This window comes from Lissotriton helveticus, chromosome 7, assembly GCF_964261635.1.
Source record: "Lissotriton helveticus chromosome 7, aLisHel1.1, whole genome shotgun sequence".
In the NCBI taxonomy this organism is placed as follows: Eukaryota; Metazoa; Chordata; class Amphibia; order Caudata; family Salamandridae; genus Lissotriton; species Lissotriton helveticus.
Genome location: NC_136068.1, coordinates 41,882,060 through 41,904,581, shown reverse-complemented (window position 1 = coordinate 41,904,581; position 22,522 = coordinate 41,882,060). Strand labels below are relative to the sequence as shown.

The window sequence follows — 22,522 nt, the reverse complement described above, 5'->3', positions numbered from 1 at the left end:
ACAGTTTGGTTTAGATGAAAGAACAGTGTTATTGAGAGGGTTAAGGTGCACTTTGGGGAAAGTGAGTGAAATACATTTTTCACGAAAAAAGACAATTTTTGCATCAAAAACTGTTTAAAATTGGTTTTAGTGTTTGTCAAAAGTCCTTTGTTGAATTGCTCTCTAACACTCTCACTGCAAAAACGTTTCTCTGTAAAGGGTTCTATTTAATGGTGTATACATCCTGTAAATATAATGTGAGCATTTTACCAGAAACAAACAAGTACACATGCACGTTGAATTGAGGGTTTTCTTCCGAGTGTCTCTCTGGAACCCTTGAGTAAAGCCTCCACTCCTGGGTGTCTCTCTTGATCTTGAGCCCTTGGGTAGAGCCTCCTCTCCTGAGTGTCCCTCTGGAGCTCTTGGGTGGAGCCTCCACTCCAGAGTGTCTCTCTGGAGCTCTTGGGTGGAGCCTCCACTCCTGAGTGTCGCTCTGGAGCTCTTGGGTGGAGCCTCCACTCTTGAGTGTGTCCCTGGAGCCCTTGGGTGGAGCCTCCACTCCTGAGTGTCGCTCTGGAGCTCTTGGGTGGAGCCTCCACTCTTGAGTGTGTCCCTGGAGCCCTTGGGTGGAGCCTCCACTCCTGAGTGTCGCTCTGGAGCTCTTGGTTGGAGCCTCCACTCTTGAGTGTGTCCCTGGAGCCCTTGGGTGGAGCCTCCACTCCTGAGTGTCGCTCTGGAGCTCTTGGGTGGAGCCTCCACTCTTGAGTGTGTCCCTGGAGCTCTTGGGTGGAGCCTCCACTCCTGAGTGTCGCTCTGGAGCTCTTGGGTGGAGCCTCCACTCCAGAGTGTCTCTCTGGAGCCCTTGGGTGGAGCCTCCACTTCTGAGTGTCGCTCTGGAGCTCTTGGGTGGAGCCTCCACTCTTGAGTGTGTCCCTGGAGCCCTTGGGTGGAGCCTCCACTCCTGAGTGTCGCTCTGGAGCTCTTGGGTGGAGCCTCCACCCCTGAGTGTCTACCTGGAGCTCTTGAGTGGAGCCTCCACTCCTGAGTGTCTCTCTGGAGCCCTTGGGTGGAGCCTCCACTCCTGAGTGTCTCTCTGGAGCCCGTGGGTGCAGACTCCACTCCTGAGTGTCTCTCTGGAGCCCTTCGGTGGAGCCTCCACTCCTGAGTGTCCCTCTGGAGCCCTTGGGTGGAGCCTCCACTCCTGAGTGTCGCTCTGGAGCTCTTGGGTGGAGCCTCCACCCCTGAGTGTCTACCTGGAGCTCTTGAGTGGAGCCTCCACTCCTGAGTGTCTCTCTGGAGCCCTTGGGTGGAGCCTCCACTCCTGAGTGTCTCTCTGGAGCCCGTGGGTGCGGACTCCACTCCTGAGTGTCTCTCTGGAGCCCTTGGGTGGAGCCTCCACTCCAGAGTGTCTCTCTGGAGCTCTTGGGTGGAGCCTCCACTCCTGAGTGTCGCTCTGGAGCTCTTGGGTGGAGCCTCCACTCTTGAGTGTGTCCCTGGAGCTCTTGGGTGGAGCCTCCACTCCTGAGTGTCGCTCTGGAGCTCTTGGGTGGAGCCTCCACTCCAGAGTGTCTCTCTGGAGCCCTTGGGTGGAGCCTCCACTCCTGAGTGTCGCTCTGGAGCTCTTGGGTGGAGCCGCCACTCCCGAGCGTCTCTCTGGAGCCCTTGGGTGGCGCCTCCACTCCTGAGTGTGTCCCTGGAGCTCTTGAGTAAAGCCTCCACTCCTGAGTGTCTCTCTGGAGCCCTCGGGTGGAGCCTCCACTCCTGAGTGTTTCTCTGAAGCCCTTGGGTGGAGCCTCCACTCATGAGTGTCTCTCTGGAGCTCTTGAGTGGAGCCTCCACTCCTGAGTGTCTCTCTGAAGCCCTTGGGTGGAGCCTCCACTCATGAGTGTCGCTCTGGAGCTCTTGGGTGGCGCCTCCTCTCCTGAGTGTCTCTCTGGAGCCCTTGGGTGGAGCCTTCACTCCTGAGTGTCTCTCTGGAGCCCTTGAGTAAAGCCTCCACTCCTGAGTGTCTCTCTGGAGCCCTCGGGTGGAGCCTCCACTCCTGAGTGTTTCTCTGAAGCCCTTGGGTGGAGCCTCCACTCATGAGTGTCTCTCTGGAGCTCTTGAGTGGAGCCTCCACTCCTGAGTGTCTCTCTGAAGCCCTTGGGTGGAGCCTCCACTCATGAGTGTCTCTCTGGAGCTCTTGAGTGGAGCCTCCACTCCTGAGTGTCTCTCTGGAGCCCTTGGGTGGTGCCTCCTCTCCTGAGTGTCTCTCTGGAGTCCTTGAGTAAAGCCTCCACTTCTGAGTGTCTCTCTGGAGCCCTTGGGTGGAGCCTCCTCTCCTGAGTGTCTCTCTGGGCCCTCGGGTGGAGCCTCCACTCCTGAGTGTCTCTCTGGAGCCCTTGGGTGGAGCCTCCACTCATGAGTGTCTCTCTGGAGCCCGTGGGTGGATCCTCCTCTCCGGAGTGCCTCTCTGAAGCTCTTGGGTGGCGCCTCCTTTCCTGAGTGTCTCCCTGGAGCCTTTGGGTGGTGCCTCCTCTCCTGAGTGTCTCTCAGGAGCCCTCGGGTGGAGCCTCCACTCCTGAGTGTCTCTCTGAAGCTCTTGGGTGGAGCCTCCACTCCTGAGTGTCGCTCTGGAGCTCTTGGGTGGAGCCTCCACTCCTGAGTATCTCTCTGGAGCCCTTGGGTGGCGCCTCCACTCCTAAGTGTCTCTCTGGAGCCCTCGGGCGGAGCCTCCTCTCCGGAGTGTCTCTCTGGAGCCCTTGGGTGGCGCCTCCACTCCTGAGTGTCGCTCTGGAGCTCTTGGGTGGAGGCTCCACTCCTGGGTGTCTCTCTGGAGCCCTTGGGTGGCGCCTCCACTCCTGAGTGTCGCTCTGGAGCTCTTGGGTGGAGCCTCCACTCCTGGGTGTCTCTCTGGAGCTCTTGGGTGGCACCTTCACTCCTGAGTGTCTCTCTAGAGCTCTTAGGTGGAGCCTCCACTCCTGAGTGTCTCTCTGGAGCCCTTGAGTGGAGCCTCCACACCTGAGTGTCCCTCTGGAGCTCTTGGGTGGAGCCTCCACTCCTGAGTGTCCCTCTGGAGCCCTTGGGTGGAGCCTCCACTCCTGAGTGTCTTTCTGAAGTTCTTGAGTAAAGCCTCCTCTCCTGAGTGTCTCTCTGAAGCCCTTGGGTGGAGCCTCCACTCCTGAGTGTCTCCCTGGAGCCCTTGGGTGGAGCCTCCACTCCTGAGTGTCTCTCTGGAGCCCTTGGGTGGAGCCTCCACTCCTGAGTGTCTCCCTGGAGCCCTTGGGTGCAGACTCCACTCCTGAGTGTCTCCCTGGAGCCCTTGGGTGGCGCCTCCTCTCTCGAGTGTCTCTCTGAAGCCCTTGGGTGGAGCCTCCACTCCTGAGTGTCTCTCTGGAACCCTCGGGTGGAGCCTCCTCTCCTGAGTGTCTCTCTGGAGCCCTTGGGTGGAGCCTCCACTCCTGAGTGTCTCTCTGGAACCCTCGGGTGGAGCCTCCTCTCCTGAGTGTCTCTCAGGAGCCCTTGGATGGAGCCTCCACTCCTGAGTGTCTCTCAGGAGCCCTCGGGTGGAGCCTCCTCTCCGGAGTGTCTCTCAGGAGCCCTTGGATGGAGCCTCCACTCCTGAGTGTCTCCCTGGAGCCCTTGGGTGGAGCCTCCACTCCTGAGTGTCTCTCTGGAACCCTCGGGTGGAGCCTCCACTCCTGAGTGTCTCTCTGAAGCTCTTGGGTGGGGCCTCCACTCCTGAGTGTCTCTCAGGAGCCCTCGGGTGGAGCCTCCTCTCCTGAGTGTCTCTCAGGAGCCCTTGGTTGGAGCCTCCACTCCTGAGTGTCTCTCTGGAGCCCTTGGATGGAGCCTCCACTCCTGAGTGTCTCTCTGGAGCCCTTGGGTGGAGCCTCCTCTCCTGAGTGTCTCTCTGGAGCCCTTGGGTGGAGCCTCCTCTCCTGAGTGTCTCTCTGGAGCCCTTGGTTGGAGCCTCCACTCCTGAGTGTCTCTCTGGAGCCCTTGGGTGGCGCCTCCACTCCTGAGTGTCTCTCTGGAGCCCTTGGGTGGCGCCTCCACTCCTGAGTGTCGCTCTGGAGCTCTTGGGTGGAGCCTCCACTCCTGGGTGTCTCTCTGGAGCCCTTGGGTGGCGCCTCCACTCCTGAGTGTCGCTCTGGAGCTCTTGGGTGGAGCCTCCACTCCTGGGTGTCTCTCTGGAGCTCTTGGGTGGAGCCTCCTCTCCTGAGTGTCTCTCTGGAGCCCTCGGGTGGAGCCTCCACTCCTGAGTGTCTCTCTGGAGCCCTTGGGTGGAGCCTCCACTCCTGAGTGTCTCTCTGGAGCCCTTGAGTAAAGCCTCCACTCCTGAGTGTCTCTCAGGAGCCCTTGGGTGGAGCCTCCTCTCCTGAGTGTCTCTCTGGGCCCTCGGGTGGAGCCTCCACTCCTGAGTGTCTCTCTGAAGCCCTTGGGTGGAGCCTCCACTCCTGAGTGTCTCTCTGGAACCCTCGGATGGAGCCTCCTCTCCTGAGTGTCTCTCTGGAGCCCTTGGGTGGAGCCTCCACTCCTGAGTGTCTTTCTGAAGTTCTTGAGTAAAGCCTCCTCTCCTGAGTGTCTCTCAGGAGCCCTTGGGTGGAGCCTCCACTCCTGGGTGTCTCCCTGGAGCCCTTGGGTGGAGCCTCCTCTCCTGAGTGTCTCTCTGGAGCCCTTGGGTGGAGCCTCCTCTCCTGAGTGTCTCTCTGGAGCCCTTGGGTGGAGCCTCCACTCCTGAGTGTCTCTCTGAAGCCCTCGGGTGGAGCCTCCTCTCCCGAGTGTCTCTCTGAAGCCCTTGGGTGGAGCCTCCTCTCCTGAGTGTCTCTCTGAAGCCCTTGGGGGGAGCCTCCACTCCTGAGTGTCTCTCTGGAACCCTCGGGTGGAGCCTCCTCTCCTGAGTGTCTCTCTGGATTCCTTGGGTGGAGCCTCCACTCCTGAGTGTCTCTCTGAAGCTCTTAGGTGGAGCCTCCACTCCTGAGTGTCTCTCTGAAGCTCTTGGGTGGAGCCTCCACTCCTGAGTGTCTCTCTGAAGCTCTTGGGTGGAGCCTCCACTCCTGAGTGTCTCTCTGGAGCCCTTGGTTGGAGCCTCCACTCCTGAGTGTCTCTCTGGAGCCCTTGGGTGGCGCCTCCACTCCTGAGTGTCTCTCTGAAGCTCTTGGGTGGAGCCTCCACTCCTGAGTGTCTCTCTGAAGCTCTTAGGTGCAGCCTCCACTCCTGAGTGTCTCTCTGAAGCTCTTGGGTGGAGCCTCCACTTCTGAGTGTCTCTCAGGAGCCCTCGGGTGGAGCCTCCACTCCTGAGTGTCTCCCTGGAGCCCTTGAGTAAAGCCTCCACTCCTGAGTGTCTCTCTGGAGCCCTTGGGTGGAGCCTCCTCTCCTGAGTGTCTCTCTGGAGCCCTTGGGTGGAGCCTCCACTCCTGAGTGTCTTTCTGGAGCCCTCGGGCGGAGCCTCGACTCCTGAGTGTCTCTCTGAAGTCCTTGAGTAAAGCCTCCACTCTTGAGTGTCTCTCTGGAGCCCTTGGGTGGAGCCTCCTCTCCTGAGTGTCTCTCTGGAGCCCTTGGGTGGAGCCTCTTCTCCCGAGTGTCTTTCTGGAGCCCTCGGGCGGAGCCTCCACTCCTGAGTGTCTCTCTGGAGCCCTTGGGTAGAGCCTCCTCTCCTGAGTGTCTCTCTGGGCCCTCGGGTGGAGCCTCCTCTCCTGAGTGTCTTTCTGGAGCCCTCGGGCGGAGCCTCCTCTCCGGAGTGTCTCTCTGGGGCCCTCGGGTGGAGCCTCCTCTCCCGAGTGTCTCTCAGGAGCCCTCGGGTGGAGCCTCCTCTCCGGAGTGTCTCTCTGGGGCCCTCGGGTGGAGCCTCATCTCCAGAGTATCTCATGTGGGCACTTGAGTGGAGCCTCCCCTCCTTGGAGTCTTTCTGGAGTCCTTTGTTTGAGCTTTCTCGCCTCAGTGTCTCTTGGGATCCCTTGGGTGGATCTTCCTCTCCTCAGTGTTTCTTGGGAGACTTTGGGTGGAGCCTCCTTTCCTGAGTGTCTCTCTTGAGCTCTTGAGTGGTGCCGCCTCCCCTGACATCTGGAATCCTTCTATGCCAATCACTTCTCCCATCACTCACCATCTCCTCTCTCCCAACAGGTGAATCATGACGTACCAGGAGACCATCATGTCTCAGCCCCAGATCACCGTCACCAGCTACTCAGTTTCCAGCCAAACCAGCTGGGGCACCGACCTCTGTGACTGCTGCTCAGACATGGAAGTGTGTAAGTGGCGACGACTGATCTCTTCTTTTACAATCACTGGGACCGTTCTTCACAATCTATCTGCTGCTTAACCTAGGATTATGGTGACAACTGCCTCCAAGGACTCTTCATCAATCACAAGATCATCATAGGTGGTGCTTAAAAGGACCGATTGTTTGATAAGTCCCTTTCACTTTAGAGTGACCAAGTGGTTTCACTCCACCTATACACTGTAATGTTTCGAACCATCAAACTTTGTTTGCCTAATATTTTCAGAATGTATGTGAAATAATTTGTTAAGTTGCAGATGTTTTTACTGTGGCAAATTTGCATTAGAAAAGTGTGCATATATCACTGAAGTTTGTTTTAGCTAAATAATTACACCCTGAAGAAAAATGAGATTTTGCTTTGATCATGCTCTGGAATTAAACCTTGTCAAACCTTAGTTAGCAATTTTAACTTTTTTTTTAAGTCCCAAATATTTGTAAAACTTAAAAAAGCAAAAAAACAAATTCATACAGCTATATGATTAAAAACTCCATAAACCGTTTTAGTACATGTTATTATATGGCATTGTTTGCTAAATACGCCCACTTGTTTTAGCATTTAACTTTTACAGAAGAAACATTCTGCTAACTCTTTGTTTACCAAGGAATTCACTCAAATTAGAGTTTGCATTAGGAACAGTTTAAAAAAATATTTTGTACACCATGAAACTTCATGAAAACAGTGCTGAACATTCTGCACCTTTCAATCTCCACACTATGGGCCAGATGTAGGTAAATCAGAAATACCGATTTCTTAAAAGCGAATTTTACAGATTCGCTATTAAGAAATCAATATTTTCTATGTAGGTAAAGATTCGGTAAAAAATACCGAATCCTTAATATTCCTTATTACCGAATAGGGAATTGAGATTCGGTAATAAGGAATACCTCCCCATTCATTTCTATGGGCTTGGAGGCCCATAGGAATGAATGTGAAGACATTCAGTATTAGCGATTCGGTATTACCGAATCGGTAATACCGGGTGGTATTTCAAAGGTGCCAGGGTGTCCAAAGGACACCCTCTTGCACCTTTGAAATGTGCGTCTGTGCACATGTGGCGCACATACATGCCCTAAGAGCATGGATGTGTGCCACATGGCACTGTTAAAAAAGCAAAAAAGTGATTTTTTAAAGGAAATCGGTAATTACAATTACCACCAGCTTGAAGTTGGTGGTAATTACCGATTTCTCAAGGCTCAAAAGCACTCTTTAATGTGCTTCCTACATTGCATTTAAGGAATTGGTATTATCGATTCCTTAAATGCAAGAGCAATAAGGAATCGGTATAAAGGAATCGGTATTTACCGATTCCTTATTTACCGATTCCTTACCTACATTAGGAATGGCTAAATACCTGTCTGAAATGCTGAAATTTACCGAATTTCGGCGTTACCGACCGGTATTTAGCCACCTACATATGGCCCTATATTCCTTTTCCAGTGTACCCAAAACTGTAGTCACATGACATTTGTGGACGGGATAAAGCACCTGAACGTCCAGTGATTTGGGATGGACTCAGTCACAAGTCAGGCAATGCCTTTAAATGGCCAAAAGAGCTGGGCTGCAATCAGTCATGTCTGGCCACCTCCTTGTCCGTCTTCCTCGCCACAGTCCTAACAATCTGCACAAAACTAGTTTTTTCGGCTTGATAAGACATATTTAAACTTAAAGCAATAGCACCTCCTTGCAGATTACCAGGAAATACTATCTCATAAAAGGTGGCACCAATAAACCTACTCCTCCCCCACTCCCCTAACGAAGCCTAAAAATGACCCTGTAAAACAATAAAGCTCTCATCCCTCCAAACGTACATGTATCCAAACATCACCACGTATAGTCTAACTTGTTAGAAGCAAACAGACAAAACGACCGACCAAGGTCTAGCACAACCAATACACAAGTACCAGAATGGATTTACAAAATTGGTGCGACACACTTCCCACACCTGTAGTTCCAATGTGCAACTTTGGACAAAATGTTCATGGAAAAATGGAAGGCGCACTCGTTGTAATCAAACACAGGGTCAGACTGATTTGCATATGGCCATGTCTGAACTGGGGTGGCAGAGTGGGCTAAAGAACGGTGATGGATCAAACCCAGATCTTTTGACTGGGTGTGAGTGTTTGATTGGTTCAGATGCTCCGTCCATCACCACCACCCCCTTTTGCACCGCGACTCTCCTTCTGAGTCTCAACAAACCAACTTTCCCTAAAATCTTGTCATCCTGTCTTTAAAAAAAGGCCAACCCGAAAAGCCTGGTCTGTAGGCCATCTCACCTCCATTTCAGCAGAATCCAGCTGTACCCCAGGAAAGTCATCACCTCGCTTGGCACTCCCATCTTACCTGGGGCTCAAGGCACCCCAAGATCCTGCATTAGTGCCATACACCTGTCAAACAAATGTGCACGCTGAGCTGACAATGTGGGCCCAATAATAAAGAAATCGCCCAAATCATGGGTCCTGCAGAGCATCCCTGTAACAAATAATAAACAAGCTCTGCACAAAGATGCTAAAAGCCTCAAACAGGGCACAAGCAATAGAGCATCCCATAGGCAACGCCTTATCCACAAAAGTGCAAGCTCCAAATTGAACTCCCGACTACTCAAATCCTGCGGGAAGTACTGGCAATAGTCTGAATGGAGACTCATTATCGCATATTGCTGTTAGTGCTCCTGATCCAAATTGGTTTATCAATACAATAGATGTATCCACAGTTAGATGGTGCACCCTGTTCCAGTCCTCAGGAGTGTAGTCTTTTATGCATTGCCCCTTTGCCCAAGATAAATGTTTGCTCGCCTCAATTCCACCTGCTCCTTCTTAGACACTACCCCAAAAGGTGAAACATCAAATTATTGAAAGGCCAGTTCAAAAAAGGACCTTTCATCTTCCCTTCTTGTACCTGCTCCATCAATTTTCACTCCTTCATCGAACGCAGATTCTCCACCCATCACCTTTCCCTTCAGCCGTCATTACCCAGCTTGAAACCACACTCAAAACCTTTAATTAAGGGAAACATCCTTTACAACGAAACTTTTACCACGGAGTACATTGACAACGCAGGAATTACAATGCAAGTCGTTACAACGACTTGCGCTGGAGGGCGCTGTAGGATAGGGAATAGTTTAATTTACTATCCAAAACCTTCCCTACTATCCACGGGGACTGGAGTTGGAATAGTAAATTAAACGATTCGCTATCCAGCGACCCCCAACACAAGTCATTGTAACGACTTGCGTTGTAAAACCTGCGCTGTAAAGGCATGCGTGGAAAAAGCATGCATTGTAATGACATACATCCTTGAATTAACAGTGCCCTCACCCTAGTCTCCCCACACACTGAAGCCCTTTAAGGCAGACTGTCCAACTTAACTGTCTCACTAGCCTTTTCCTAAGGTGCACTGGCCTCTTCGGCCCCTTCCTGTCACTGCTAGGCGGCCAGCTGCCCTATTGACTTCCCTGCATCCCCAAGAGACCCTTGTCTGTGGTCTGCACTACACAACTGTCTGCGTCCCAATGCATTTGAAGCATCACGTCCACACAGAAGCAGTGGCATAGCAAGGTCAGGTGGTACCCGGTGCGGAAAATTTCTTGTCCCCCCCACATCGAAATTATTAAAGAAAGGAGGAAAAATAAGATACTTACAGTTGCAAGTGTAATTTTTTATTATAAAATACATATGTTTGCCATTTTGTCACTCCCCTCCCTCAGTTATGACACCCGGGGCGGCCCACGCCCACCGCACACCCCTTCCTACCCCACTGCACAGAACTCCCAATAGGAGATACATTTATTGTACTCCCAACAGGCCCATAGCTCCTCCATGCCCTTGTCCAACCACAACCAGCCCTCTCTGGGTGGGACGCCGCCTAAATTGCATATAAATCAAGGGCCAGTCACTGTCTGTATACACTGTTGGAGCCGGTGTCATCATCTGCAAAAACAATTTGTTGTCCAATTGACCCTCTGAAACAGTAAGGGCCTCATTTATGAGAAGTGTCGCATCGCTGCGTGAAAGCAGCGATGCGTGACTTCTCAGTGCGCCCTCCTTGCTACATGATTGATGCGTCATATTTACAGTATGACGCATCATGTCGCAAGGAGTTACAGATAGGTCAGTATTTCTGACGTATCTGTATGGCGCATAAAGTGACGTTTGCTGGAGTGTGTCACAAAAGTGACGCAACTCCGGCAAGCCCCATGTGAAAGAGCCTGCATCGGTCTTACGCTTGCTGTGAGGCAGGCGTAAGATATTGACGCATTTGCATCCTAGAAGTGGCGCAGTGAAATCTTATAGATTTCACTGCGTCACTTCTATGACCCTTTCTTGTGTCAGAACGCCCCCCGCATACATTATAGCTGGTGCATGTATAATGTGGCGCAGGGGTTTACAAAGTGCTGCATCTACCTAGATGCGTCACTTTGTAAATATGGTGCAACAAGGCACATTTTTACGCCGCTGGTGCGTCACAAAAAGTGAGGCACCGGCGGTGTAAAAGAGCCGCAGGGCCTCATAAATAAGGCCCTAAGTCTCTAACTACCAAAGGCCCCTTAACCAAAAACCTACAACTCCCTAATTCAATAGAACCAAGGAGGGGTCAGTACTAACTGCCCTCTCTATTGAAGTCCCTGGCCCCACCTCTCTGATCTTACCACCAATGACATGCCCCATAGTCACTGGACCACACCACCTGCCCCAAAAGCACGGGGGTAGAGCTCAAATTCACCCACTGCTCCCACACCGCATAGGGATTCTTCACACTCTGACTGCTTTGTGTAGTTGTCAGTGGATATTCAATCTGCAATGCAGGGATTGGGGATTAGCAGATGGTTTCAGTTTGTAAGGCTCGCTGTTCATTTTTTTCCTGGGACTTGCGTCATTTGCCAGGGTTTTGACATTTGTTTTGTCTCTGTTTCAGGCCTCTGTGGCACTTTCTGCCCCTGCATCCTGGCCTGCAGGGTGGCTGGGGACTTTGGTGAATGCTGCTGCCTGCCCTACTTGCCCGGGACCCTGATTGCCTTACGCACTGGTATCCGTGAGCGCTATCGCGTTGAGGTTTGAAAACTGCCTTAATTTGGGGTGTTAAGGTTGACAGAGGCTTGTGGGAGACTAAAATGTGATTTGTTGATCAACTTTCAGTCCTCTGTACCTCTGCGCAGGGATGCATGGGCACGTCATATCAGGTTTGAGATGCCCCCTGTATTCCATCGCGGCTTCTGAGGAAATTATTTTTTTAGCTGTCAAGGATTTTCAATTCTATTAAGGACACAGAAGCAAGGATTATTGTTCTCTTTGGGCCCGATTCACAGAACTAACTTAAGACAAAATCCTAAACTTACTACCGTTTTGGTATTCACAGAAGGCACTTACACATTTTGGTATTCACAGAAGGCACTTACTCATTTCGGTATTCACAGAAGTTAGGAGTCCTAACTTTACTACTCCTAAACTGAGAAAAATCCTAACTTTAAGACTTTCGGTATTCACAAAAGGCATTTAGGAGTCCTAAAGTTAGGAGTCCTATCTTTACTACTCCTAAACTGAGAAAAATCCTAACTTTAATACTTTCGGTATTCACAAAAGGCATTTAGGAGTCCTAAAGTTAGGAGTCCTATCTTTACTACTCCTAAACTGAGAAAAATCCTAACTTTAATACTTTCGGTATTCACAAAAGGCATTTAGTAGTCCTAAAGTTAGGAGTCCTAACTTTACTACTCCTAAACTGAGAAAAATCCTAACTTTAAGACTTTCGGTATTCACAAAAGGCATTTAGGAGTCCTAAAGTTAGGAGTCCTATCTTTACTAGTCCTAAACTGAGAAAAATCCTAACTTTAAGACTTTCGGTATTCACAGAAGACATTTAGGAGTCCTAAAGTTGAGAGTCCTAACTTTACTACTCCTAAACTGAGAAAACTCCTAACTTTAAGACTTTTGGTATTCACAAAAGGCATTTAGGAGTCCTAAAGTTAGGAGTCCTATCTTTACTACTCCTAAACTGAGAAAAATCCTAACTTTAAGACTTTCGGTATTCACAAAAGGCATTTAGGAGTCCGACAGTTAGGAGTCCTAACTTCTGTGAATACCAAAATGAGTAAGTGCCTTCTATGAATACCAAAATGAGTAAGTGCCTTCTGTGAATACCAAAATGAGTAAGTGCCTTCTGTGAATACCAAAATGAGTAAGTGCCTTCTGTGAATACCAAAATGGTAGTAAGTTTAGGATTTTTTCTTAAGTTAGTTCTGTGAATCGGGCCCTTTCTTTTGATACACCATGACAGCAGCCAATCAAAACAGTTTAAAACAAACAATTACATCTCCCATATTAAACCCACATATGCCATATTCCAATCCACCAATCACCATGAAACCAGCCAACCAGCTGAGACAGACACCATCTTGCTGCCTCATTCTTTGCAAATCCTCAATCTTTAAGGCAAATTTAATATGTAACTTCAACTCTGTCCGGAAAAAAAAACTTGTCTCAGGATTCAATCCTGCCTCTGCTTACTTTCTCGAGGACAGCTATGTTACTATATGAAAATAAATGCAATCTTCAGATTTCCTGTCGATTCTGTTCGGTCCCGTCTTCTGGACACTTGGAGCTTCAGGCGTCTTTGCTAGTATGTCTCCATATTAAATTTTACTTCTGTTCATTCACTGAAATAGAAACATCAGAAGTGACCTATGTCTCTTTCTTTTTCACTACACAAAAAAGGGCATTCAACAAAGACATTCCATTGAAAAAAAGCAGATGTGAAAATGGCATTTACAATGTTGACCATAAGCAATGTGTGAGAGATTCTTTGCCTCCATGTCCTTAATAGAACTGTAAATTCTTGAAGCGATAGCTAGAATTCTTTTTCATTCTATATCAGGACTGGAGGCTCAGATTATGCTTGCTCAAAGCTGACCCACAACACCACAAACAATATGTTTACAATGAAACATTTAAAAAGTTGAATCAGAGGACCAATCAGTGATCTTCATAATGTCTTCGAATCGAGTGCCTAACATATATGCTTTTGCGGCCCCGGCACCTCTCGCTGAACGCAATCCAAGTTTTGTGACATCAATGCCAGCTTCTGACATAAGCCATTTTACCCATCTGGCTAGAGTTGACATCACTGGTTTATAAGGTTTCAGAGGAGTACTAAGTAACTTGAGTCTTTGATAAAACCCCCTGGTGCAATCCTCTTATGCTTTTAAATAGTAAACCACACACAATTTAGGATTACCGGGGTTTACGTTCCACCTGAAATAGCTGATCTGAATTTGTTTACTGGTCTGAAAGCAAGCCCATCAACAGCCAACTGAGACAAACAGTTGACAACCATATGCAAGTCTGCCCCCAAGGAAACCACACTTTCTTGCACCAACACACCCATCTTTTCCAGGATGCAGAATATCGCTTCTGGGTGTTACTAGGGCAATGCCTGTTAAATCTAGAACACAGTCTGTTGTGAAACTCTAGGCATCTGCAAAAGGCTACTGAAACCTCGGGACGATTAGCCTCATCTGGCCCTTCAGTATCAAAAGATGTGCTTGACCCGTTGGGTGCTGCAGAAGCTCGGGAAATAACAATGGATTAAACCCGTATCTGTGACTGGGGGTGAATGTTTGCTAATGTTCAACACTCCGTCCATCATCTTTTTGTGTTGCAAGTTCACTCAAAGTGGGAAGGGTATGGCCAGATGGGGGTCCCTTGTTCACTTTGCCACTGGATTCAAGCTAGCCTTGTTGATGAAGGGTGGTACCCTGAAACCGGTCCCAGGATGCTTGTTTCCGGTTCAGGGAAGACCTGGCTTGGCAGTTCGGGATGGAAAGTTTCATCATGTGAAGCCAAGGCCAAGGCAGAGCTGGAGACTAAGGAAAGTTTCATCATGTGAAGCCGAGGCCAAGGCCAAGGCAGAGCTGGAGACTAAGGAAAGTTTCATCATGTGAAGCCGAGGCCAAGGCCAAGGCAGAGCTGGAGACTAAGGAATGTTTCATCATGTGAGGCCAGGAGCCTAGGCAGAGCTGGAGACTACAGAAGGTTAATGGTGGCAACTGGCAGTTAAATAAGATCCCTAGATTGGAGTCTTGCTTCTTGAAAAGGTCCATGGGTTTAGTCCTCCATCCAAATGTGTTTTGAGAATTTGGGATAAAACAGGCCTTGAGGGAAAGGGAGCACTTGAAATTGTGGGTTGTTGGCAAAGCTACCCAGACTGGTGCAAATCTCTTCCAATCCGGAGAGTGTACTGTCCTGGACTTTCTTCTGCCTTCTCAAACTTGTTCAGAGCAGAGAAGGACCTGCCATGACATGGTCATGGAGTGTTGTGGGGCCTGTGTCATACATGGCTTGTCTCAGGCAGGGCTTCTGTCGCTGAACAGCATCCAGGCCCAGCGAGGGCCAGGGACCTAGGGTACCTGCCGGTGGCCAGGTGCCCTGGGCCTGGTGGGACATGGTGGTTCAGTGGACTAATGCGTCCACTGCAGGGGCCTGTGTTCGACCTCATGGTCACAGGTTCGAATCCCGGCGGGTCCACTCAGCCTTTCATCCATCTGAGGTCGATAAAATGAGTACCATTGAGTTGGGTAACAACAAACATTTGTTATTCAGCTCCAAGATACCCGTAGTGGTGAACGTGCGCTTTACAAATACACATGTTATGTTATGTTATCTGCCATGAGACATCAAAGGTGTCTCAGGATCAGAACCCCAGGGACAGCAGCACACATATGGTCATCTCCTCGGCGATGACGAAGACAACCAGAAGGGACACCTTTATTCTGAGCAGGAACTGACCGTCTCCTCTGCAGGACACTGTTTATCCTGCACATGTCCTCCCAGTCATGAAACACATGTGTAACATGCCACACACACAGGATACACACCATAGGGGATGGTAACTAACCTGTTATGGGGGACTGGAGGGATTTAACAGGGGAGGGCCAGGATGTCTTCCGGATTTGTGTATGTGCATGTATGAATGTATAGATTTGAATGCGTGCAGCGTAGGCCCTGCTGGAAAGTCTCAAAGCAATTCACGTGTACAGAGGACAGTTCCAGGTTAACGCAGTGGAAGGGTGTGATTCTGTTTGAGTGACGTCCAATGGTGGGCTCCAGCTGGCCACCTCTCCTCCAGGGCACCAGGCGGAAATGCCAGTGCCCTAAAATCTATAGAGAGGCCACCTAGTGTGCAGCCTTTGGAGAGGTTGGAATGATGGCAGGAGCCCCCGCGTTCTGGGGTGAGGGTGCATGTTGGGTATGAATATAGGGCAATCCCAGCATGATGTGTGTGGGGTTGTATAATAAAGAGCAATCAACATTTGCAGGCATTGAGGTGTGATGTGTGAAGCCTACAGAGTTTGATGTGTGAAGGCGAGTTCATGCCTGGTGGCACAAGTGTGTGATGTATGACACCTAGTCCCTTCCTGCTGTAACCAGAGGTTGTTGTGCGAAATCAAGTCCAATGCGGTGGCACCAGAGTTTGATGTGTGACATCTATAACCAGAGTTTGATTTGTGAAGTCTAGCCAAGCATCTGCACTGTTGTTTGATTTGTATAATGTAGTTCAAGTGAAGCTGAAATAGAGTTTGAGGTTGGGCGCCCATTGAGTTTTATGTGTGAAATTTAATCCATGCCTTGCGGCACAAGAGATTAAATTGTGAAGTGAATTCCAAGCGTAGTGGACCCAGCGTTTGACACATGAAGTCCAGTCTTTGTCTGGTGGCACCAGAGTTTGATGTGTGAAGTCCAGTGTTAGTCTGGTGGCACTAGAGGTTCATGTGTGAAGTCCAGTCTTTGTCTGGTGGCACCAGAGTTTGATGTGTGAAGTCCAGTGTTAGTCTGGTGGCACTAGAGGTTCATGTGTGAAGTCCAGTCTTTGTCTGGTGGCACCAGAGTTTGATGTGTGAAGTCCAGTGTTAGTCTGGTGGCACTAGAGGTTCATGTGTGAAGTCCAGTCTTTGTCTGGTGGCACCAGAGTTTGATGTGTGAAGTCCAGTGTTAGTCTGGTGGCACTAGAGGTTCATGTGTGAAGTCCAGTCTTTGTCTGGTGGCACCAGAGTTTGGTTTGTGAAGTCCAGTCTTTGTCTGGTGGCACCAGAGTTTGATGTGTGAAGTCCAGTGTTAGTCTGGTGGCACTAGAGGTTCATGTGTGAAGTCCAGTCTTTGTCTGGTGGCACCAGAGTTTGATGTGTGAAGTCCAGTGTTAGTCTGGTGGCACTAGAGGTTCATGTGTGAAGTCCAGTCTTTGTCTGGTGGCACCAGAGTTTGGTTTGTGAAGTCCAGTCTTTGTCTGGTGGCACCAGAGTTTGATGTGTGAAGTCCAGTGTTAGTCTGGTGGCACCAGAGTTTGGTTTGTGAAGTCCAGTCTTTGTCTGGTGGCACCAGAGTTTGATGTGTGAAGTCCAGTGTTAGTCTGGTGGCACTAGAGGTTCATGTGTGAAGTCCAGTCTTTGTCTGGTGGCACCAGAGTTTGGTTTGTGAAGTCCAGTCTTTGTCTGGTGGCACTAGAGGTTCATGTGTGAAGTCCAGTCTTTGTCTGGTGGCACCAGAGTTTGATGTGTGAAGTCCAGTGTTAGTCTGGTGGCACTAGAGGTTCATGTGTGAAGTCCAGTCTTTGTCTGGTGGCACCAGAGTTTGGTTTGTGAAGTCCAGTCTTTGTCTGGTGGCACTAGAGGTTCATGTGTGAAGTCCAGTCTTTGTCTGGTGGCACCAGAGTTTGGTTTGTGAAGTCCAGTCTTTGTCTGGTGGCACCAGAGTTTGATGTGTGAAGTCCAGTGTTAGTCTGGTGGCACCAGAGTTTGGTTTGTGAAGTCCAGTCTTTGTCTGGTGGCACCAGAGTTTGATGTGTGAAGTCCAGTGTTAGTCTGGTGGCACCAGAGTTTGGTTTGTGAAGTCCAGACTTGGTCTAGTTAGAGGTTGACATGTGAAGGCCACCAGAGGTTGATGTATGGAGTCCAAGCTTGGTCTGCTGGCATCAGAGTTTAATGTATGGAGTCCGAGCTTGGTCTGGTGGCACCAGAGGTTGATGTATGGAGTCCAAGCTTGGTCTGGTGGCACCAGAGTTTGAGGTTAAGGCTTTCCATTGCTGCGCGCTGCGCTGTGGCATCTAGGCGCTGTGTTAAATTTTAAAATTCCCCGTTTTTTGTCTTTTTATTTAAATTTATTTTAAACACTTCCCCTGCTTTTAATATCACCGTCACTTACTTGCACCATAATCTGTGCCCTTCACCGCGGCTTCAGCGGGTCCTTCCTAGCGCATTTCGCGCTTTCTGGGAGTGTCGGCGCCATCTTGGGGGTAGGTAGGGGACGCTGACAGGACGCCAGGCGAGGTAGCGCTCTAACAGTCAGGTTGACTGGCTAGAGCCCTATATTGGCTCAACATGCTGGCGCGCAGCGTGTGCGCGTGGCGGGTGTGCCGCAGTAACGCCGGAGTCACGCCAGAGTCCAGCCCGTCTGCGCGCTAAGGACGGGCTGGATGGCTAGGGGACTGGACATATTGATGGTGAGTACTTAGGGATTAGTTACTCTTGGCAGGATTTTACCACCCTTAAGCCCTCTAAGCTGCCTTGCCATCATAGGCACGCCCCGGAGGCGTTTCATACCTCCCCCGGCTGCAACTGTTTTCGGTCCTGTTTTAGGGTGTCGGCCCCTGCTGCTGTTGCTACACCTAGAGGTCCGAGTCCTAAATCAGGAATTAGCAGGAAGACCGATAAGGGGTTTCTTGTAAATGCGAGGTCACTAATTAAGAACAATCTCGCATTTAAGGACTTCGTATCGGCCAGAAAGCCTGCCTGGGTCTTTATTACGGAAACGTGGGCTAAAGACTCCTCTGGACCTGATCTGGTTGAGGCGGTTCCAGAGGGGTATACGCTGGTGAGGGAGGACAGAGTGGGACGTAGGGGGGGAGGGCTAGGCATTCTTTATAGAGACGGCCTTTCCTGACATATTATCCCACTATCTGAACCCCAGGATACATTTCAGGCTCATCAGTTTTCCATTAATGGATCTTATGGGGTTCCGTTTACTGGCTTCCTCATATATAGACCACCGGGGACCAGAACAGATTTTGGCTATCACATGCTCAATATTTTAGAGCCATATTTTGGATGTGAACACTTCACTGTTCTGGGGGACCTTAATTTCCATTTGGGAAATTTGGAGTCAAATGAAACTCTATCCCTACTGGATATTTTCTCTGGCGGTGGGATGAAACAGCTAGTTAGGGGTCCCACCCATCAGGCGGGCCATACAATGGATGGGATCTTTTCTAATGACCCCCGGCTGACCATAGAGACTCCCATCCCTCTCTCTTGGTCGGACCATTATGCGATCCCTATAGAACTAATGATCGATACCGCTAAGAGCAAGGGGAACGAGACAAGCAAAATGGAATTGAGACGTAATCTCAAAAACATAACCAATGACGCGCTCGCCCCTAGAATGCCCAGTCGGGCGATCTCCCCAGAGGAGGATGTTAGCGCTGCAGTAGTACGGATGGAGAGTGCCATCAAATTAGCGATCGACGATTTGGCTCCTGCCTTGCTGCGTTATTCCGTGAGGAAAAGTCCATCAGCTCCATGGTTCTCAGAATCATTAAGACTTCTTAGGCAGGGAGTACGGAGACAGGAACGTCTCTGGAGGACAAGTTGGGACTTGCGGGAGAGGGACAGTCATAAAACCCTCCTAAGGAACTATAAGATGGAGGTGATAAAAATTAAGCAAGAGTATTTTACCTCTCTTACCTCCTCACTCTCTTCGCCGAAAGAGCTGTTCAAGATTGTAGACACGCTTACATCATTGAAGGTGCCGGATCCCGTTATCAGCTCACAGCAGCTCTGTAATGATGTTGCACAATTTTTTCAATCTAAAATTGTGGACATATATTCGGCATTAGAGTTTCAGAGGGCGGCATTACCTACTTCTGCCTGCTTACTTGGTCCATCGCTAACACCATCCGAGGAGGTGCTTTCAGGGTGTCTGTCCAGCTTCCCACCCCTTTCCCTCCAGGAACTTGAAGCCCTCATGATCAAGACTCGATCGGGGTCTCCGCTAGACCCGTGCCCCCTGAAAATCCTTAAACAGTGTAAGGAGGTTCTCTTGCCCCCATTATTAGAGATCATGAACAGGGCAATGAGGGATGGGATTTTCCCATCACAATGGAAAAAAGCGGTGGTTAAACCATTGTTAAAAAAGCCTACTCTAGACCCGGGGGTTCTCAAAAACTTCTGCCCCATTTCGCTGATCCCAGCACCTGCAAAGATGCTGGAAACCCATCTTAACCAGCATCTTGCAGCCTTTCTGGAAACCTCTAGCCTTCTGGATCACTCGCAGCATGGATTTTGCAGAGAACATAGCACGGAGTCGGCCCTTAGAATTGTGCTTGATAACATCCGCACAAGAGTAGATAAGGGTCAGACCACTCTCCTTATCCTGCTAGATCTTACTGCTGCGTTTGATACCCTGTCTCCCTCTGTGTTAACATCTCGACTGAGGGAGATAGGGGTGGAGGGGCCCGCACTTAGATTGCTGGCCTCCTTTCTCGACCAGAGGGAACAGAGAGTTAAGCTGGGGGACTTCCTATCTCCATCCCTTCCTGTGCATTGTGGGGTCCCTCAGGGGTCGGCATTAAGTCCATCCCTTTTCAACATCTATGTGACCCCACTTGCCAGGCTTATCAGATCTTATGGGATGGAGGTAGTCTCCTATGCCGACGATACCCAGATATTGATGTCTCTCGCCCAACCTACCAGCTCTGCTGCCTCCAATTTTAGGCACTGTATGGAGGCAGTTGCTCAATGGATGATTAGCAATTCATTGAAGCTTAATGGCGAAAAGACTGAAATTCTGGTGTTCGGAGGAAAGGGGGACTTTTGGTCGGCAGAATGGTGGCCTACATCGTTGGGCGTGTGTCCGACACCCACTACCCTGGCCAGGAACTTAGGAGTCATGATTGACCCTACCCTGGGGATGGGTCAGCAAGTAAAGAGGACCATTTCCACATGCTGGGGCATAATAAACATCCTGCGGAAGATCAAACATTACCTGTCCCCTCAAGCCAGAAAGCAAATTGTAATTGCATTAATTGGTTCAAGGCAGGATTATTGTAATGCCTTATATTTAGGCATCAACAAGGGGCTGTTAATGCGACTTCAAATGGTGCAGAATGCCGCCGCCAAGTTTGTATTGGATCTACCTAAGCGGGCTTCTGCCTCGGCTGCCAGAAAGTCACTGCACTGGCTTCCAATTGAGGCCAGGATCTCTTTTAAGTCCCTCTGTCTGATCTATGGGGCTTTGGCTACAAATAGATCCGGAGGCCTTAGAGACCTGTTGGCTCCTTACACCCCTTCCAGAACCCTGCGTTCCGCTAATAAATCTTTACTCTCAGTCCCCCGTGTCCATAGAGCCAAGTGGGGTGGCAGAGCTTTTTCAACGCTGGCTCCAAAGATGTGGAATACTCTGCCGATTGAGATTAAATCCCTCTCTTCCAAGCAAGCCTTTAGGAGGGCTCTTAAGACGTGGCTATTTGCCAAGGCCTACCCTTAGTTCTGGATTTGCCTTTTTATGATTTTCTTTTGTTAGGCGCCTTGATGCCTTTGGGTTTTAGTCGCACGTTTATAAATTTTATTTCATTCATTATTTCATGTTTGGAGTCTAGTATGGGTCAGGTGGCACCAGAGGTTGATGTGTGAAGTCCAGTCTTGGTCTGTTGGCCGCAGAGTTTGTTGTGTGATGTCCAGTTTAGTTCTGGTGGCACCAGAGTTTGATGTGTGAAGTCCAGTCTTGTTCTGGTGGCACTAGAGGTTGATGTGTGAAGTCCAGTCTTGGTCTGGTGGCACCAGAGGTTGATGTATGAAGTTCAGTTTTGTTCTGGTGGCCCCAGAGGTTGATGTGTGATGTCCAGTCTTGTTCTGGTGGCACCAGAGGTTGATTTGTGAAGTCTAGTCTTGGTCTGGTGGCCCCAGAGGTTGATGTGTGAAGTCCAGTCTTGGTCTGTTGGCCCCAGAGTTTGTTGTCTGATGTCCAGGCTTGTTCTGGTTGCATTAGAGTTTGATGTATGAAGTTCAGTTTTGTTCTGGTGGCACCAGAGGTTGATGTGTGAAGTCTTATGAGACGTTTGCTGTTCCAGGTGTTTCTTCATCTTGTTCACTCCCTGTCCTCCTCTTTTCAGGGCTCCATCTGCTGTGACTGGGTTGTCATGGCCTGTGTGCCCCTCTGTGGTCTGTGCCAGATGGCCCGCGAGCTGAAGACCAGACGCTGAAGAAGCCAAATTAAAACTAGCCCAAGCAGAGAAGCGGCCTTCCGGCACCACGAGTGCTCTTTCATGCTTTGTGTTTTTTTTGTCTATTATGGATTCACATTTCTGGCCTCAGCTGAGGATTCAGGGTAGGGGCCATTTCCTGGACTGCTGTGTGCAATGTGAACATCACTTCTCCTTGTAGTGCAAGAGATAGCAATGGTTGAGAAAGACGTCTTCACTTAAATTCCACCGTCTTCCAAATGTGGGGTTGAGAGAGAAAATCTCTTCCAGCAGTTCTAGCACCAGGCATTGGGATGCAATGTTTTTTATTATGAGGCCTAGAACCTCTCTGAGCCTGGCTCAGTATCACCAGAACCAGAACAAGAATAAGATAACACTAGAGGAAATATGGCTATAAAGTGTGAGGGAAAGACACAGTGAGGTCCCTAACACTGGCTGCTTACACCTCTCAGACACTGACAGGGAGTGAAGGTGGTGTGCTCTCCACACCCCAATGCTGATTGGCTGCAACAATATTGACACCTTTCAAAAGTCAAAATAAACATATACAATTCTTAAGAGTGATTCTTGTGTGGGATTCTATTCTGGAAGTTTCCATTGTGTACAAGTATGGTGCTTCAGAAATACACACACATTCAGCGGATCCCGCAGCATCGCCAGATAACTCTTTACCTCAGAAAAGGATTCCACCGGTCTTGGGTATTCATGGTCAGTCTTGTGTTTTCTTCCTGAGCATGAGTTACCCGGGTGGAGCAGGGACCACCTCCTGTATCTCCCTATTGCAACCATAATTGCTGTATATTACAATTATCTAGACTATTTTCTTTCTCGCAGACTCATTACACGGATATTCAATTTTTCCTTCCCTGATTCTACCAACCCTTCACATTTTAGAAACCTTGTCTCTTCTTTCTTGCTGGTGTTTCATGTCTTGCACTCTTGTCCGACCAGACAGCTCTCAATAGCAAACCCTCTTCAGCTCTCCTCTGTTTTTAATGTTTTTGTAAATCCTTATTTGAATGCTTTCTAATGTTGACCTTCTG

At 49.6% G+C, this 22,522-nt stretch overlaps 1 protein-coding gene across 1 annotated transcript in view; it reads left to right on the top strand.

Moving 5' to 3' along the window:
- LOC144767980 (cornifelin homolog) overlaps positions 1 to 22,037 on the top strand; it is a 51,278-nt gene extending 29,241 nt beyond the window's left edge. The window contains exons 2-4 of the mRNA XM_078651344.1: positions 6,085 to 6,209; positions 11,151 to 11,287; positions 21,390 to 22,037. Of these exons, the coding sequence (XP_078507470.1) occupies positions 6,092 to 6,209; positions 11,151 to 11,287; positions 21,390 to 21,479 (345 nt within the window). The 5' untranslated portion in view covers positions 6,085 to 6,091 and the 3' untranslated portion in view covers positions 21,480 to 22,037. The remainder of the gene's footprint in view (positions 1 to 6,084; positions 6,210 to 11,150; positions 11,288 to 21,389) is intronic.
- The last annotated feature ends 485 nt before the right edge of the window (positions 22,038 to 22,522 follow it).